Below are 17580 nucleotides of genomic sequence, written 5' to 3'. Positions count from 1 at the left end.
TATTTTACATATTCATAATCATTCCTTTTGCCGGTTCTTTGTGACAGCTTTTAGGTGCTTTATTGGCAGCGCCACCCTTACATGTGGTGGTGTGTGTGTGTGTGTGTGTGTGTGTGTGTGTGTGTGTGTGTGTGTGTGTGTGTGTGTGTGTGTGTGTGTGTGTGTGTGTGTTGTCCCCGCATTTAAAGATGGGACCCCCCAAAATTTAATTTAATTAAATAAAGCAACATGGTAAAAAGATGAAAATGACTTGATTTTACTTTCAATTCCTTTTACATTCTCCAAGGTATTAACATTAACCTTTTTCATAACTCCATGTAGGACGTTTCTGTAAGCACTGTGGCAGTAGATTATGCAATATTTAGAAAATCTACTCTTGTACTCTTGATACTCAAGTACTTTTAAAAACAAGTACTTTAGTATTTTTACTTAAGTAGACATCTGAATGTAGTACTTTTACTTGTACTTGAGTAAAATTTAGCAAGGGGTATCTGTACTTTTACTATAGTAACAAAGCTCTGTACTCTGTCCGCCTCTGGTCAGGATGCATGCAGAGAATGAAACTACCGTGGGCGAAGTTACTGAACGTGACCACTGATGGCTGTCCAAACCTCACCGGGAAGAACACTGGGCTATTGCATAGGATACAGGACAGGGTGAGAGAGGATGACCCAAACTCAACTCTGATTTTCTTGCACTGCATCATTCATCAGGAGGCCTTGTCTAAGTCGGTGTTAAAGCTTGATCACGTCACCAAAACTGTGGTGAAACTTGTCAATTTCATCAGGGCCCGGGCGCTGAACCACCGCCAGTTTATCCAGTTGTTGGAGGAGAGTGAGGCAGAACACACTGATGTCCCATACCACTCAAACGTCCGCTGGCTGAGCCTGGGCACAGTGCTGCGCCGTGTGTGGGACCTGAGAAGTCAGATAGGGGTGTTTCTGGAGAATGTCGGGAAGGCTGGTGACTTTCCAGAACTTGAAGATTCCGATTGGATGCTTGACTTTGCCTTTGCTGTGGATTTAATGGGCCATTTGAATGACCTCAATCAGAAGCTACAGGGGAAGGATGTGTTCGTGCACGAACTGTATTCCTACGTGCGAGCATTCAGGGCAAAGCTGACTCTGTTTTCCCGACAAATGACAAACAAGAGCTTTACACATTTCCCAACTCTTGCCACAATGAAGGATGTGCCATCCCGACTCACTGTCAAATACACCACCACACTCGAGGATCTGCACACTGAATTCAACAGGCGTTTCTCTGATTTCGGAAAAATAGAAAAAGAGATGGAGCTGGTGTCCGCCCCTTTTTCCTTTGACAGCGACCAAGCGCCTCCGGAGGCTCAGCTTGAGTTGATTGACATGCAGTGCGATCCCACTCTCAAGGAGAAATTCACCTCGTCATCATTGGACAGGTTTTACGGTGCATTGAACGAGGCCAAGTTTCCTAACATGCGGAGGCATGCGCAAAGGATGCTAGTTTTATTCGGGTCCACGTATGTATGCGAGCAGACTTTCTCTATAATGAACTTTAACAAGTCACGCAACAGATCACGACTAACCGACGCACACCTGTCGTCCGTGTTGCACATCTCAACGTCGAACACGACCCCAGATTTCGATGTATTAGTTAAGAAAGGCGACCGCCTCAATTGTTCACATTGAGTTACAGAACACCGACAAAAAGCTCTTCATCTCAGTTGCATAGGATGAAACACATTTTCTAAAGTAGGTAAGCCTAGCCAAAGTTCCATTAAGTTACCCTTGATTGATGGTGTTATTTTTACAACATTGTTCAGTTTCATGTTGCCATTTCTTATGCATGCCCCGCGTAGATGGTTATGATACAGCTAAATCAAATTTTAATTTTGTGAGATGCATAGGCATATTCCATGTTGTCCTTTATATCTTTCAAGCAAACATATGTGTGAAGTTGATCTGCACTTAAATTGTGTTCTATTTTATAAAAGATTTGAACAAAATATGTGAAAAAAATTACAATAAAAATGAATAATCACAAATGAAATCAGCTGAATATGTTTTTTATTCAGTGATGAAGGTCTCTTTCTGGTGGTATATAGCCTCAATTAAATATGATAATTCCAAGCCAGATTGCCTGAAGTCTGTATATGTATGTTAATGTAACCTGCACACATATATTTGCAGTTTTGTTAATATCTTGAATAGCTACAACTGGTATGAATGACAGTTGAACAATATGCAGGGTAGTGTAGGAAATTAATCCTTGAAAGTAAATCCAGTTGTTAGACAGAGTAGGCCTAGCTGTCAATAACTGTAGAGTAGCCTTGTACATATATGATTAAATGGTACAAATTAATTCAATGCAAATAACTGTTTAATTGCAATTGTCCAAAGTGTGGCCCTCCGTTTACTTTGCCAAAGTAACTGTGGCCCTCAGACTAAAACTGTTGCCCACCCCTGTGTTAAGCGATAGTAATGACTTTAAGTCTTTACGTTCTTAGGAAAGATTTCTATTTTGAATAAATGCTGTTCTTTTTAACTTTTTATTCATCAGTGAATCATTCTTAGTTCAGGCTGCCTCACAGCACCTTGATAGGCCATTGGGGGAGTGTCTTTAGTCTTCCCACCCAGGTGTAAATCACATTAATATTCATGGCCATTCACACTCCCACGCATACAGCAGTGCTGACCAAAAACTGACGTAAGAAATTTGAATAATTATATTGTTGTTTGTGTAAGAGTGGTCAGAATGATTTTCACTTCATTTTGAAGTAAAAATTCTAGCCTACAAGAATAGTAACTCAAAAGTCTTGTGGACAACTATTCAGTATGTGTTAAATGGCCTTATTGCGGTGACATTTTTTCCCCCAAAACGTACTAACCACGCATAATATTTTTTTTCTATAAAATGCAGACATGTACATCCATTTTTCTCACATATTATTGTAGCAGAGTTTGTGCTGAATACAGCAAATGTATATGTTGGCAAATGGTATGTTTTAAGTAGCTGAAATAAGCACAAATGTCAGGGCATGTCAAAACATCTCAAGGACCCCAAAAACACCTCAGACCCCAGAGGGTTAATGCTTGCTGGAGGTCATGGGATGTTCAGTACCAGAGAACTGATACATGTTCCACCCGAAACACTGATATTGTGTCATACAGATAGACAATTAAACCAAAGATCTGCTGCAGATTTATTACATGAACTATTAATGAGCCCACCACAGTGTAGAATAAAGAATTGAAAGTGTTCAATGACCTTACAAAATATGAAAAAATGGCTAAATCAATAATATACATGATTCTATCATGAGTCCCTCCAGAAATGTGTGCATAATAGATTAGCATGATTCACATCATGAGTAAGTTGATGGAAAATGTGTTTATGACTGATCTACTGTAGCTGAATTATTTAAATAGAGAGAGTCACTTTGCATTGTCAGCACATGCTTCAGTGCTTATAAGAGTGTTTATAGTGCTGTGAGTTTAACACTTCATGACTGTTATGGCCCAGCTCAAAAGCCACAACAAATAGAGGAAACCACACTCAAGGGAATACCAAAAAAAGAATATCTATTAACAAAAGTATAGATTAACTTAACAAATAATAAATCATTTGAAAAGAGTCAACAAATGGAACTGGCAAAACATAATGCCAGTTATTCAAACAAACGGAACACAACAAAAACAAAAGGGAACGCCATGCTGGGGACAAGCAACAGAACAAACAGTCCAGCCCGCGAACAATCAGGAAGGGGCCATCTAGAGACAGTGGCCAGCTGACTCCGATCTGCGTGATGGCCTCAGCTCCACTCCACCAGGAAGTTCACCCTGCAAACACAAAGACACACCCAAACATCCTGACAGAAACTAGAAACCCATAGGCCGTCACAATGACTGACACTGTTTATCATATTAACAGACTAAAATTACATTCATCATCTTCTTCTTGATCTTAGGAATGTATTTTCAGGGTAAGACCTTATAATCAAAAAAAATAATTAGCTTACTTGTAATATTCAATCTTAGTTTCAATGTCTTTTCACTGTTCATTAGATTCTACAGGACAGGTGACAGTAATTCAGACTCCCGCAGTGAAACATGTTCAGAACGGACACACAGTCACTCTGAACTGTAAAAGCAGCAGCTCCACTGGACGTCAGTCAGACGGTGACTGTAAGTCTTGTGTGTCCTGGTTCCTTCAGAAACCTGGAGAAGCTCCTAAACTTTTAGTGCACAGCATCAGAACGCTTGCTGCCCGTACTCCATCTAGATTCAGTGGAAATGGAGCCGATTATGGAATTGATTTTACTCTGACCATCAGTGGAGTCCAGACTGAAGATACAGGAGATTATTACTGTCAGAGTAGACACTATATCAACAGTAAAGATGTGTTCACACAGTGATAAAGAGTAGTACAAAAACCTCTGTCAGTCAGACGTCACAGTGACTGCACTGATACAGCTTAGAGAAACTGCAGCTGCTCATACAACACAATCACACACACACTGATCACAGCACACACACTAATAATAACACTATATCATTCAAATCAACATCAATCTTGTATTTATGAAGAGAATGAGTCAATGTTTCAATATGATCATCATATTTTATGTGTAATATATGATCCCTGTCAACCAAACTGGACACACTGCAAGGATTCTTGATTCATGATCATGTTTTATTAATATTTTTTATATATTACATTTCACAACCTTCTTTAAATGTAAATGTGCAGCAGAAGTGAAACTGTTGTGTTCCAGTCCAGATCATGTAACCAATCAGAGAGTGAGACTGAAAAGCCCATTTGCATTGTCAGGGTGGAGTGATTGTGATCTCTCAGAATAGAGCAGCTCTGTCTCCAGAGACCATGTTCAAACCCCAAGAGCTTTATTTGACATTTACTGCGACATCAACCTTCTGAAAAGCTCCTGCATCTTCATCTGTTAGTTGAATGATGTTGTCAGACACAAAGTGAACTTGTTGAGAAGCTTTATTGAATGTTGCAGCAAACACAGCAGATTGACAGATCACACACACACACACACACACACACACACACACTCAAACAGGCGCACACATCTTTGTGGGGACTCTCCATAGGCGTAATGGTTTTTATACTGTACAAACTGTATATTCTGTCCCCTTACACTGCCCCTATCCCTAAACCTACCCATCACACACAACTTTCTGCATTTTTACATTTTCAAAAAACATTACTTAGTATGATTTATACGCTGTTTTCCTCATGGGGACCAAAAAAATGTCCCCACAAGGACAAGAATTTCAGATATTGCTATCCAGGGGCGTCATAGGCCCTTCTTCTGCCTAGCCCCCCTAAAAATGTGCGATTAATGTAGGCTACACAAATTCGTGTTCGCTTCCGTCTTGTTATAATCAGATTCAGCACGTTCTTCATCTTCAATCCGCAGCGGCGCCGAGCAGAGAGCACGTCAGAAACAGAGGACAGGGTGTGTGTGTGTGTGTGTGTTCATGTGTGTGTTCATCTGAGCCTCATTGGTCTGTCACTGCTTGTCAATGTCAGAATATTTGAGATGACCAATCAAATCAAAGTAGGCGGGCTTAATGTTCACAGACGCTGCTGAGCGCGAATTTTAACAGTGCGACTCGACGCGTACAGTCAAGTGCGAGATAAGATGTAAGTAGCTAAACTTAACATTTCATATTTTACTTTTTTTTAGGTCATAAATGTTAAACGAATGACAAAAAATAATCAGGCAAACTAATATAGTTTTGTCTAATTTCGCCATTTTGAACTGAAAATAGGTCTATGTAACGTGACTCATGTAATGTAATAATTAGTTTACAAGAAACATTAACAAAGCCGTTTTCATCATGTTAGGCACAAGATTAATAATGAATGTGTACATATTGAGAATATAATACAAATTGTAGCCTTTAGTAAATTAAAAAAGCTCAGCTTTAGGAGGGGAAGAGAAAGGGATGAAGAGACTGAGAAAAAAAGAAAGAGTGATGGAGATGAGGAGAGAGCAGGTATTGACAAATAATCTACTACCCACTGACATGGTTTTAAAGCTATTTCTTATCCTTTTTTTTGGTCTTCAAACGTCTTGAAATGCACATATCAGAGAAATAAAAAATTTGAACCCCCTACCAACCTCAAATTTAGGACCTCTGTGATTATAAAGCCCTGTCTACGGCCCTGTATTAGGCATAAGATCAATAATAAATGTGTAGCCTACATATTGTGAATACATTTAATAAACTTAATTACCTTTAGTAGCTTTCAGTAAATAAACGCGTCTGAGAAAATGAATCATAGGCAAAATCAACCTATCAGTTGACCCTATGTTTACTTTCTTCACTGACAGACAAAAATTAAAAGGCTATAACAGTGCAAAGTCTGCTGGGCAAGATAAAAACAAAGAGAAAAAGAGTGTGATGCTGATGAGGAGAGAAAAATAATCAGCTGCCCACTATCCAAGTTTTTTGGCCTTCAGAACATCTTAAAATGCTCATATGTAGATCAGAGAAATCTAAGTTTTCTCGGGGAGACCCCGAACCCCCCTATTTGCCCTACCTCACATTTGGGACCACAGTTGATTATAAAAGGATCGTGCCTTTGCATCGTAATGAAAATGGTTAATAGTGATCTTTAGATCCTAAACTAGTGTTACCTTTTTTATATATATTTTCAAATCATATTGGGGGCTTAGCCCCCCTAAAATGAAAATCCTAGTGACGCCCCTGTTGCCATCTTTGTGGGGACATTTTGTCCCCATAATGTAGGGTTTGCCAGACCACACACACACACTCTCTCTCTCAGTATGGAGTTGTAAAGCACTACAGCTGCAGCACTAGACTCATGTGAATCCTGCCTGACACAGGACACTCAGATACGGCTCATCTTCAGGAGAGAAACATCAGCACTCAGAGCTCTTGTGGAACGAGACCTCATGAGGAGCTCCATCATGTGTTACTCTGCAGACGTACAGCTCTCCCTCTTCCCAGCGTGCTTTGCTGAGGGTTAGGACGCTACTGCGGCTGTAGCGGCCGTCCTGCTGGCTCTCTGCGCTGGTCAGAACCCCCTCGGTGACCTCTGACCCGTCCAGTGTCCAGCTCACCAGCGCCCCCTGTGGAGAGTAAGAGCTGAGCAGGCAGAGCAGTGCGGCTGAGTCTCCAGAGATCTGCAGAGAAGAGGGCGGCAGCAGAGACACTGAGGGCTTCACTGTGGGACCAGCTGCAGGAGACAAACACAACACATTCACAAACACACACACAACACACTGCACTGCACATTCACAGCATTTCAACAGGACTGAAGCAGCAGACATGAGGAATGCAGGACAAATCTCCAGCATCTGATCCTTCATGCCATTCAGCTTCACTACAGTCAATATATATATGTGACCAGTTACGGAAACTAGGGACACAAGTCGGTCCATTTGAATGTAGGCACTTAAAATAACTAAAAGTTAAGATAACAGCCTCTAAAGATGTGCAGTTCTCACCTCTCTCTGCTGGGGGGAGTGACAATAGGGCTCATTTACATCTCATTTAGATAAGCCATACCCCCTGTAAAGCTTCCCCCTGTGCTTTACAGCTTTTTTTCTTTCCTGAGCTAGCTAATAACAATAGGTAGGTATTGGGAAGGTCTAAACAGACTAAACATGCGATAACGTGTAGCCTACGTGTTCTTAGAATGAACACAAAACGACAAACTTTAATGTTTATGGAAGCTCACCCCCAGGACCTCTAGGCAAAAAACAATTGTGCTGCCCCTCTATTTGCAACGTATACCAGCAACAACACACAAAGACCAATATGCCATACATATAACGCAAAACCAGCAACAACACACAAAGACCAATATGCCATATACATATAACGCAAAACCAGCAACAACACACAAAGACCAATAAGCCATAGGCCTACATATAACGCAAATAGTGCGCAACGCGCGTGTGCCCAAAATGTCAACAATATTAAAGTTTATGCAGGAGGCAAATGTCTGCTGGCATTTTTCTTTAAGCAGTCATGACAGGAATTTTCCAAATAATCACATTTCACTTCCTCAAATTACTGTTGCAAATCTCGGTAACACTTTACAATACGGGTGCACTAATAAGCATTAATTCATGCTTAACTAATGCACAGATAATACTGAATTAATGTGTAACTAATGATTATCTAAGCTATTCATTAATGATTACCACATTAGGAACTAATTAAGAGTCTGTATGGTTAATGTATTAGTTCATACATGAATTGTTATTAATTAAATATGTAATTGTGAATTAATTCCCTAATAACTCATTTTTTTAACTAATAGTGTTAATTAATATGTTAATTACCAGAATGAGCCAAAGTCTTGTATTTCAACTTCCAGATAATACACTAATATGCATTAATACATGATTAATTACTTCATTGTTAGTGCAAATTCATGTGTAAATTACTACAATTACTAAATGACTAGTTAATAATGATGTGCCTCAACAAGTAAAGTCATAACATAATGATACCTTTGCAAATCATTAGCTAATGATTAATTAAAGCAGACAACTGGAAGTTGAAGTGCATAGCTTTGACTAATTGTGGTAATTAACACATTAATTTACACTATTAGTTAATAAAATAGGTTATTAAGGAATTAATATACAATGACACATTGAATTAATAGCAATTCATGTATTACTTAATCTATTAATCATATAGACTCTTTATTAGTTGCTGATGCAGTAATCATTAATTAATGGTTTAGTTCTTCATGAATCATACATTTACTCATGATTATCTATGCATTAGTTAAATATGAATTAATGCATATTAGTGCACCCGTATTGTAAAGTGTTACCCAAATCTCTTTACATCACTTTCTTATGTGCATATACACACACAAATGAAATGTCCGCAAGCACATTATATCATCAGCAGGTTCAGCATCTTAAATAACGACTAGAGAGCAAATGAAGCTTAACTTACGTTTCAGAAACGAGCACAGCAGGCCTTCATCGCAGCAAAGGTCTTAACTGCATCCTCTATTTCGAATCTCTGTGCCAGTTCATGTTGTTGCCTCAAACATGGAGAGGCTTCTTCATGATCTCAACTAACAGATTCTGCAAAAAAGCGGAAATCACAAATTTTGGAAAAAAACGCTTCTTTCTCATTTTGCTCGCAAGTTGTGCTGCCGACTTGTGTCCCTGGTTTCTGTAACGGGTCACATATATACAATATACAAACTACACAATCACTATATACATTTATGGTGCGTTCACGTGCTATGGAAAATATGATATTTTCCACTTGTGAACTGGTATTTACCAGTGTGTTGCGTTCAAGTGCTTTTGTTGTCGTAATGTGGTAAAAAGATGGAGATCCAGACCTGTTATTTAGCTAAAACTATTTTAGATTGCTAAGTCATCTGCTACAGCAAGAAAATGATTTATCAAAACTCAAACGTAAATAATATATGCTGTATATTTTCTAGATCATGAATAGTACATATTTTTACCATTCACAACTCTTGCGTTGCTCTCCGCCATTTTGAAAAGGTCAAAGGTAATCTCATCTCGGCAACTCGCGCATCAAAATATTCTACGAGTTGCCCAGTGGAAAATACCACATGAGGGGGTGTTCATGTGCATTTTCCATGTCGGCTTTTGGTATTTACCATAATTACCATAGCACGTGAACGCACCATTATATCAAATGAAACTTAAGATACTAGTACACTTAATACACTTAATGCTTTAATTCTAGCAGTTTTTAACTCTGAACGTAAAGATCTTAAATTTTGAGATATTCAACTGAAAATGTAACTAAATTTTAAACAGAATTAAAACACAATTGAATCATACAGAAATTGTGCTTATATTATAAAGCACTGAATTATAAGCACAACATGAGCAAAAGAGATTCAGTATCATTGACTGAACTACAGAAAGTAGCAACATTTACATTCTGATGTCAAATCTCTTTTTACATGTATGATTTCTACAATAAAAGATGAACTAAATATGAACTCAGTGTAGAAATAAATGAAGGAAAAACAAACCTGTAATAAACTGATTAAACTCATAGTGAGACAGTGTGGGAATATGTTTAGAGTTTCTTTTTTTAAAAGGAATAATGCCGTTCTTATAACAAGACCATTGTTTTAGATTAAATAATTATACAATATCCGTAACACTTTATTTAAAGCCTTTATACATATTGCATTATAAAAGTATTTTTAATGCATTAATTAAGCAATGTTATACACATTATAATGCATGTATGATCTCATCAATAATTGTAACTGCAGTGATAACTCATTATAATATTATCTATTCAATTGTTACACCTTGTAACGGAAATAAACGTTACTTGTGGTATTATTGCATTTTAGCCAATTTACTATTGTTGATGCCTTAGTGTTATGTATTTGGAATTAAGTGTAGTTACAACAGGAGCTGCTTGAGGGCGCTATTGCCTGGAGGTAACCAGATATATAAACTCATCTACCATAGAGTAAGTCAGTTCGTTTGGTAGAGGGAAATCAAATGGGTGAACTCATGCTACCTTCTTGCTCCTCTAAAGTCCTTTGTTGAGAACTCTTTGAGTTTCTGCTCAACTAAAGGACTTTTTATTCACATGTTCTGTTGTGAACACTAATTGAAGAAAGAGACAGTAAAGTCAAATGCAGTCCCCACTGGCAACGAGGCTACAGCACATGGCCAGCAACAGGGCACGAGGAACAAACGATTCACTGACCACTGTGGTGTATGATCTTTTCTCACATTGTGGATAATTGGATTAAAACCATTGCATCGCACTCAAAATTGACCTTGTGGAGTTAATTCTCATTTCATCGTCATCATCATCATCATCATCATCATCATCGCAACGTATCAAAAGACAGGACATTCTAGAGTTAAGTTTACTTCATTGCATGGATTCAATGTTGAAGAGACAGAGATCTTGAGAGTGCTTTGTAGTTTGTTTATTGTGTGTTTGACATGTATTTAGCACAGTAGAGGTTCAATGTTAATTTGTTTGTGAAGATATTTATATTTCAGTACATGTCAAAAATGTGTTGAACCCCTCAGAGTAACATCATTAAAAGAAAGGAGGTGTTACAACCTTTAGAAATGATAAATATCAATCCATCAATTCCAGAAAACAAGGAATTTTCAAATATTATAATGCATTTTAAATTTGGTTACAATTATTTATGATATGATAAGACATTTACGTAAATTATGGAAATCTTTATAATGCATTAAACGTAAAGGCTTCAAGTAAAGTTTTGCACAATATCTAATCATTATTATAAAAAAAATGTGTTCTTGTTTCACCTGTAAAACACTTTCTGAAATCTAAATTGTATTTTTTATTAGGTGATTAAATAGACAGACTTACCGATCACCAGTTTAGTTCCTCCACCGAATGTGTACCACAGTGATACGAGTGAACACACACTCCAGCAGAGAGAGAGAAACAACACTTCAACACACTGATATTAGAAGATCCTCAGCTCTTCTCAACACTCACTCATTCAGATTTGACTAAATGCTTTCTGATATAACACTGTTTAAAGAAATATATGTGATGAGCTGTGACCTCTGAGGTGACCTTTGACCTCTTTGATCATGGATGATGTTGTGGAGTTTCTCATAATGATGCTTCTGTTCTTCATATGCAGATCAATCATCATGATTCACAGAAAAACCTGCAGCTTCACACTTCAATCTTCAGTGAGAATCTGTTCAAATAATGACTTTATTGAATATTAGAGCCAAAGTCAATAGAAAGTGTGGCAATGAAGATATAAAAGGTGTTTTGCATGTTCTACACAGTCAAGCATGTTTTCATATTCAAGGTGTGTTATAAAAGTATCTGGACTGGTTCTGAATCTCCACACAAGATCATGAAACGTGAACAAGCTCTAATATGTGTCCATCTTTAACAGCCTGTTTCTTCTCCATCTGATGATTTCAGACACACATGAGGCTTCATGATAGATGGAGTGACACCATGAACTCTGATTAGAGATTCACAATCAGTCCTGATACTTTCTGAACACACTCATGATTCATGATCTTACTTTAGTGATGGCGCTTCATCTAGTGGAAGTGTAGCAGTGATGATGGTCACATGACTGAATATGGACACAGAGATGGACGTTCATCTGCACATCCTCAGTGTCTCAGGAGTCACAATAAACATACTAAATAAAGTCATGATTGTGTAACTCTAGTGTATATGAGTTTGTTCTCAGCACAAGCTGTTGTAAATCCTGCCCACTTCTTTGCATTGTCAGCACATGCTTCAGTGCTCTGAGAGTGTTTATAGTGCTGTGAGTTTAACACTTCATGACTGAGAGCAGAACACAACACACTCTTCATCATCACACAAGACTAAACTACAACTATGAACAACATCAACTTCTTAATCTGTACTCTCTCTGTGTGCATTCAAGGTAAAAAAATGTAAGAAATTTTCACATTAAATTATTATAATATTATTAACAATGAGTGTTACAAATACATCCTGCTTTTTCTCACAGGTTTCAGTGGACAGGTGACTGTGACTCAGACTCCTTTTGTACAAATGGTTACAATTGGTGAATCAGTCACAATAAACTGCAAAACAAACACAGTAGTGAGCAATGGCTGTTATGGTTCAAATACGTGTATGGCCTGGTACTTACAGAAACCTGGAGAAGCTCCTAAACTCCTGATTCATTCTGTAAACCAAAGAGTTTCAAACACTCACTCTAGATTCAGTGGCGGTGGATCTAACTATGGCAGTGATTTTACTCTGACCATCAGTGGAGTCCAGACTGAAGATACAGGAGATTATTACTGTCAGAGTGAACACTGATCAACAGTAAAGATGTGTTCACACAGTGATAAAGAGTCGTACAAAAACCTCTGTCAGTCAGACGTCACAGTGACTGCACTGATACAGCTGAGAGAAACTGCAGCTGCTGATGGAGGATCACAAACTACACAATATCAAACCTTACACAGACTTTATTCATTTATTATGATGTAAGTAAACATGTTGTACAAAAGGCCCGGATGCCCTTAAATGTCCCGGATGATCCTGACCAATCACAGCGCACAATGTTACCATAGCGGCACCTGTGGTGAAGCGGAACTGCGTTGACCAGAGAGAAGATGCAGTGCATATGTTAGAGTTCATCAATAGTTGTTCGATTACCATTCAGTTGAAGTATATATTGAGTTGCTGTGTGCCTACATGTCAAAAGCACACGTTAACTCAACCAGCTCTTCAGTAAAGGAAAGTGAAACTTAAACCCTGCTTGGTGTGTCTCTTCAACTAAGAGTCAACTCATACAGTTCTGACCGACTGCCTGCTGTGTTTCACATACATCCAAATCAGAGGTGTAGTGGTAAAAAAAGAGGTGGGTAAACTATAAATTCTGGTGGACCACGACGTGGTCACGCGGTAAGGTGGGCCACTGCCTACCGGTGTATGTGTATCTCCTAGGGTTGCCAACTGCCAAAAAAGAAAAATGCGGGACATATTACTATATGTTGGCGATTTCGGTTTTGTTGACGGGGGTGGGGGTGGATCTCGCAGGCAAGGTCTCTCGCTCTCTCCCTCTCTCTCCGCGCTACACGGTTTGGCGCTGACGCACATACAGTAGGCTATGTTCTGTCTTGCATGCGCAGCTCTAGATTCTAGGAGATTTGAACTAATTTACGTGTCGTGTTGCTGTTGTATCAGTCAGATCAGCGTAGCACTCAATAATCGGGACAAGAGAGGTCCCGATCGGGACAAATAAATTAGGCCCAAAAATCGGGACGTCCCGGCAAAATCGGGACGTCCCGGCTAATTCGGGACAGTTGGCAACCCTAGTATCTCCTGATGACATTGCTATATAGGGAGGGCTCGACATTAAGCCCTTTCATATGTAACCGTTTCCCAAAGCCAAGGGTTAATAACCACACTCCGGAGGAGCCGACACCAAAGGCACCAATCAGGCAAGACAGCAAGTAATGTAAAAACTCTTCTTTTTATTTATTAATTAATAACACTTAAAACAGCAACGGAATGACTTTGGGTTCCTTTTCTTCACTCCCGGATGTTCCCAGCTCGTAGAATAGCTGCAGATCGAGCGCAACAGTCAGCAGCTTCTCCTTCAGAAGGATGATTCACAGGATCTCTCAGTTCACAGAACGACAGCAGATTGAACACCGTAGTTGGCAGACTCACTTCAGAAGGATGATTCACAGGATCTCTCAGTTTACAGAACGACAGCAGATTGAACACAGCAGTCAGCAGACTCACTTCAGAAGGATGATTCACAGGATCTCTCAGTTCACAGAACGACAGCAGATTGAACACCGTAGTTGGCAGACTCACTTCAGAAGGATGATTCACAGGATCTCTCAGTTTACAGAACGACAGCAGATTGAACACAGCAGTCAGCAGACTCACTTCAGAAGGATGATTCACAGGATCTCTCAGTTCACAGAATGACAGCAGATTGAACACAGAAGTCAGCAGACTCACTTCAGAAGGATGATTCACAGGATCTCTCAGTTCACAGAACGACAGCAGATTGAACACCGTAGTTGGCAGACTCACTTCAGAAGGATGATTCACAGGATCTCTCCGTTCACAGAACGACAGCAGATTGAACACAGCAGTCAGCAGCTTCTCCTTCAGAAGGATGATTCACAGGATCTCTCCGTTCACAGAACGACAGCAGATTGAACACCGTAGTTGGCAGACTCACTTCAGAAGGATGATTCACAGGATCTCTCAGTTCACAGAACGACAGCAGATTGAACACAGCAGTCAGCAGACTCAATTCAGAAGGATGATTCACAGGATCTCTCAGTTCACAGAACGACAGCAGATTGAACACAGCAGTCAGCAGACTCACTTCAGAAGGATGATTCACAGGATCTCTCAGTTCACAGAACGACAGCAGATTGAACACCGTAGTTGGCAGACTCACTTCAGAAGGATGATTCACAGGATCTCTCCGTTCACAGAACGACAGCAGATTGAACACAGCAGTCAGCAGCTTCTCCTTCAGAAGGATGATTCACAGGATCTCTCCGTTCACAGAACGACAGCAGATTGAACACCGTAGTTGGCAGACTCACTTCAGAAGGATGATTCACAGGATCTCTCAGTTCACAGAACGACAGCAGATTGAACACAGCAGTCAGCAGACTCACTTCAGAAGGATGATTCACAGGATCTCTCAGTTCACAGAACGACAGCAGATTGAACACAGCAGTCAGCAGACTCACTTCAGAAGGATGATTCACAGGATCTCTCAGAATGACAGCAGGTTGAACACAGAAGTCAGCAGACTCACTTCAGAAGGATGATTCACAGGATCTCTCAGTTCGCAGAACGACAGCAGATTGAACACAGAAGTCAGCAGACTCACTTCAGAAGGATGATTCACAGGATCTCTCAGTTCACAGAACGACAGCAGATTGAACACAGCAGTCAGCAGCTTCTCCTTCAGAAGGATGATTCACAGGATCTCTCCGTTCACAGAACGACAGCAGATTGAACACAGTAGTCGGCAGACTCACTTCAGAAGGATGATTCACAGGATCTCTCCGTTCACAGAACGACAGCAGATTGAACACAGCAGTCAGCAGCTTCTCCTTCAGAAGGATGATTCACAGGATCTCTCCGTTCACAGAACGACAGCAGATTGAACACCGTAGTTGGCAGACTCACTTCAGAAGGATGATTCACAGGATCTCTCAGTTCACAGAACGACAGCAGATTGAACACAGCAGTCAGCAGACTCACTTCAGAAGGATGATTCACAGGATCTCTCAGTTCACAGAACGACAGCAGATTGAACACAGCAGTCAGCAGACTCACTTCAGAAGGATGATTCACAGGATCTCTCCTTGATAACAGCATAGATCCTCAGCACGGCCCTTAATCACTCTGTCCTCTCCGTCCCATGTGTCAATCACTCACCCGTCTTCAATGCACAAACATCCCCACACTTTATATTCGCTGCGGTTGCTGCTTTCTGTTGTCTGCTGACAAGAACGCCAAGGGGAACCCAACGTGAAAACCAAGCACCAAGAACCAACACACCATGTCTTCAAACTTCTCCTCATATATCCCTCTTCCCGCATGTGCTCGCCGATAACGGCCTGATTGGTGTCCGCAGCTGGCGCTCGTCAATGCCGGCGGCCATGACATGTCACCGGAACCGGCCCGGTGTTACACCGGAAGTCGCTCCCCCGTGCAACAAATCCCGGTTCTAAAGTTCCTATTTCTCACCCGGTGACACATACGCTTAATCTGTCATTCACTTGTCCGAGTAAAAAAGTTTCTCGTCCGGATTTTTTTTTTTTTTTTTAATTTATTCTGAAACAATATTCTCATCAGTGTTCAATCAGCTTTGATATTTAAATCGGCATATTGTAATATCTGCACCTTTAAAGGGCATCCCCTCCCCCAATCTTATTAAATGTATGCTTTATCTTTCATTTTAAATTCCTAAATTTGATCAATAAATTCAATTATTTCGAATAGGCCTAATAAGACACTATAGGGCTGATCAAATTAAATCATTTACACTGAAAAATTACAATTGCATAAAATAATGTTATGAAATTGATTTAAATTTACAAATAAGAAACGTTGGAAAGAATGATCTACTTTTAAACATAACACGAAACCGCCAGTAGGTGGCGGCAGGCGGCCGTATTAATGAGTGAGTCATTGATTCATTAATTCAAACGATTTGTTCAAACGGCTGATTCATTCAAGAATGAGACAGATGTTTATGAATGGGTCATTGAAACTTTGACTCAATCGATTCGTTCAAAATGCTGAATCATTCAGTAATGAAAACAGGTCGAGTGTTCCTGTGAGATGCGCCGTGGTTCTGCTGTGATTTTTGTTTGGAACTATTTTCGCTGCTGAAACAGAACAAAAACAGCCAATATTGCATCTAAAATGTAAGTGACTTAATTTTAACTGTTTATTGAACTTTTGTAGGAAATCGATGTCACATTTTCAATCGTGATGGTGTTCAGGAAAAACGATTGAGGTTGCTTAACATATGGTAAAAATATAAAAACTCCACATTTAGATTTTTTATAGGCAGTATGTTGTTAACTGAGTGTGTGTGTGCGCTCATTTGTGTAGATTTCTCCTCGAGAGGCTGCGCGAGCGTCAACAGCGCAACCGTCAGTAAAAGTCAACAACACTGACAGTAATGCAGCGCAATATGAAAGAGTTCGTCTTAGGTTTAACAACCTATGAAACTAATAATGAACAATATGAAACTAAAACGACATAAGCTTAATTTATAGCTATTTAGAGGTAGGGCTGGGTATCGATTCAGATGTTCAAATTCGATTCGATTTCGATTCACAAGCTCACAGTTCGATTCGATTTCGATTCTTGATTCGAATTTCGATTCCTGATTCGATTCTCGATTCGACTATAATGAATATAGATGTAATACAAATCTCAGTCTAAATATCAGTTATCATTTTTTAGACATTTTTTTATTACATTGATCTCACCTACACCTAAATGTTTTTACAATGGGGTAATTTTTTTGTTAAGAGTTTATGCAACACATGGA

The 17580-nt window shown here is 39.5% G+C and overlaps 3 gene segments (V, D, J or C); 2 read left to right on the top strand and 1 right to left on the bottom strand.

Moving 5' to 3' along the window:
• The first annotated feature begins 3880 nt into the window (after positions 1 to 3880).
• Positions 3881 to 4393, top strand: LOC130083271 (Ig kappa chain V region 3381-like). The segment is given in 2 exon segments: positions 3881 to 3961; positions 4044 to 4393. Coding segments are annotated over 2 exon segments (363 nt in total).
• Positions 4394 to 6779: 2386 nt separating this feature from the next.
• The window catches only part of LOC130083254 (Ig kappa chain V region Mem5-like), a 97929-nt gene continuing 87128 nt past the window's right edge, over positions 6780 to 17580 (bottom strand). The window contains 2 exon segments of the V gene segment in view: positions 6780 to 7212; positions 11376 to 11410. Of these exon segments, the coding sequence occupies positions 6896 to 7212; positions 11376 to 11410 (352 nt within the window).
• On the top strand, positions 12349 to 12856 carry LOC130083270 (Ig kappa chain V region 3381-like). The segment is given in 2 exon segments: positions 12349 to 12435; positions 12523 to 12856. Coding segments are annotated over 2 exon segments (366 nt in total).

This window comes from Rhinichthys klamathensis, unplaced genomic scaffold (genome assembly GCF_029890125.1).
Source record: "Rhinichthys klamathensis goyatoka isolate OS25496 unplaced genomic scaffold, OSU_Roscu_1.1 h1tg000054l_1, whole genome shotgun sequence".
Lineage (NCBI taxonomy): Eukaryota > Metazoa > Chordata > Actinopteri > Cypriniformes > Leuciscidae > Rhinichthys > Rhinichthys klamathensis.
The sequence above is the reverse complement of the archived record's forward strand: the minus strand, read 5'-3'. Positions and strand labels throughout refer to the sequence as shown.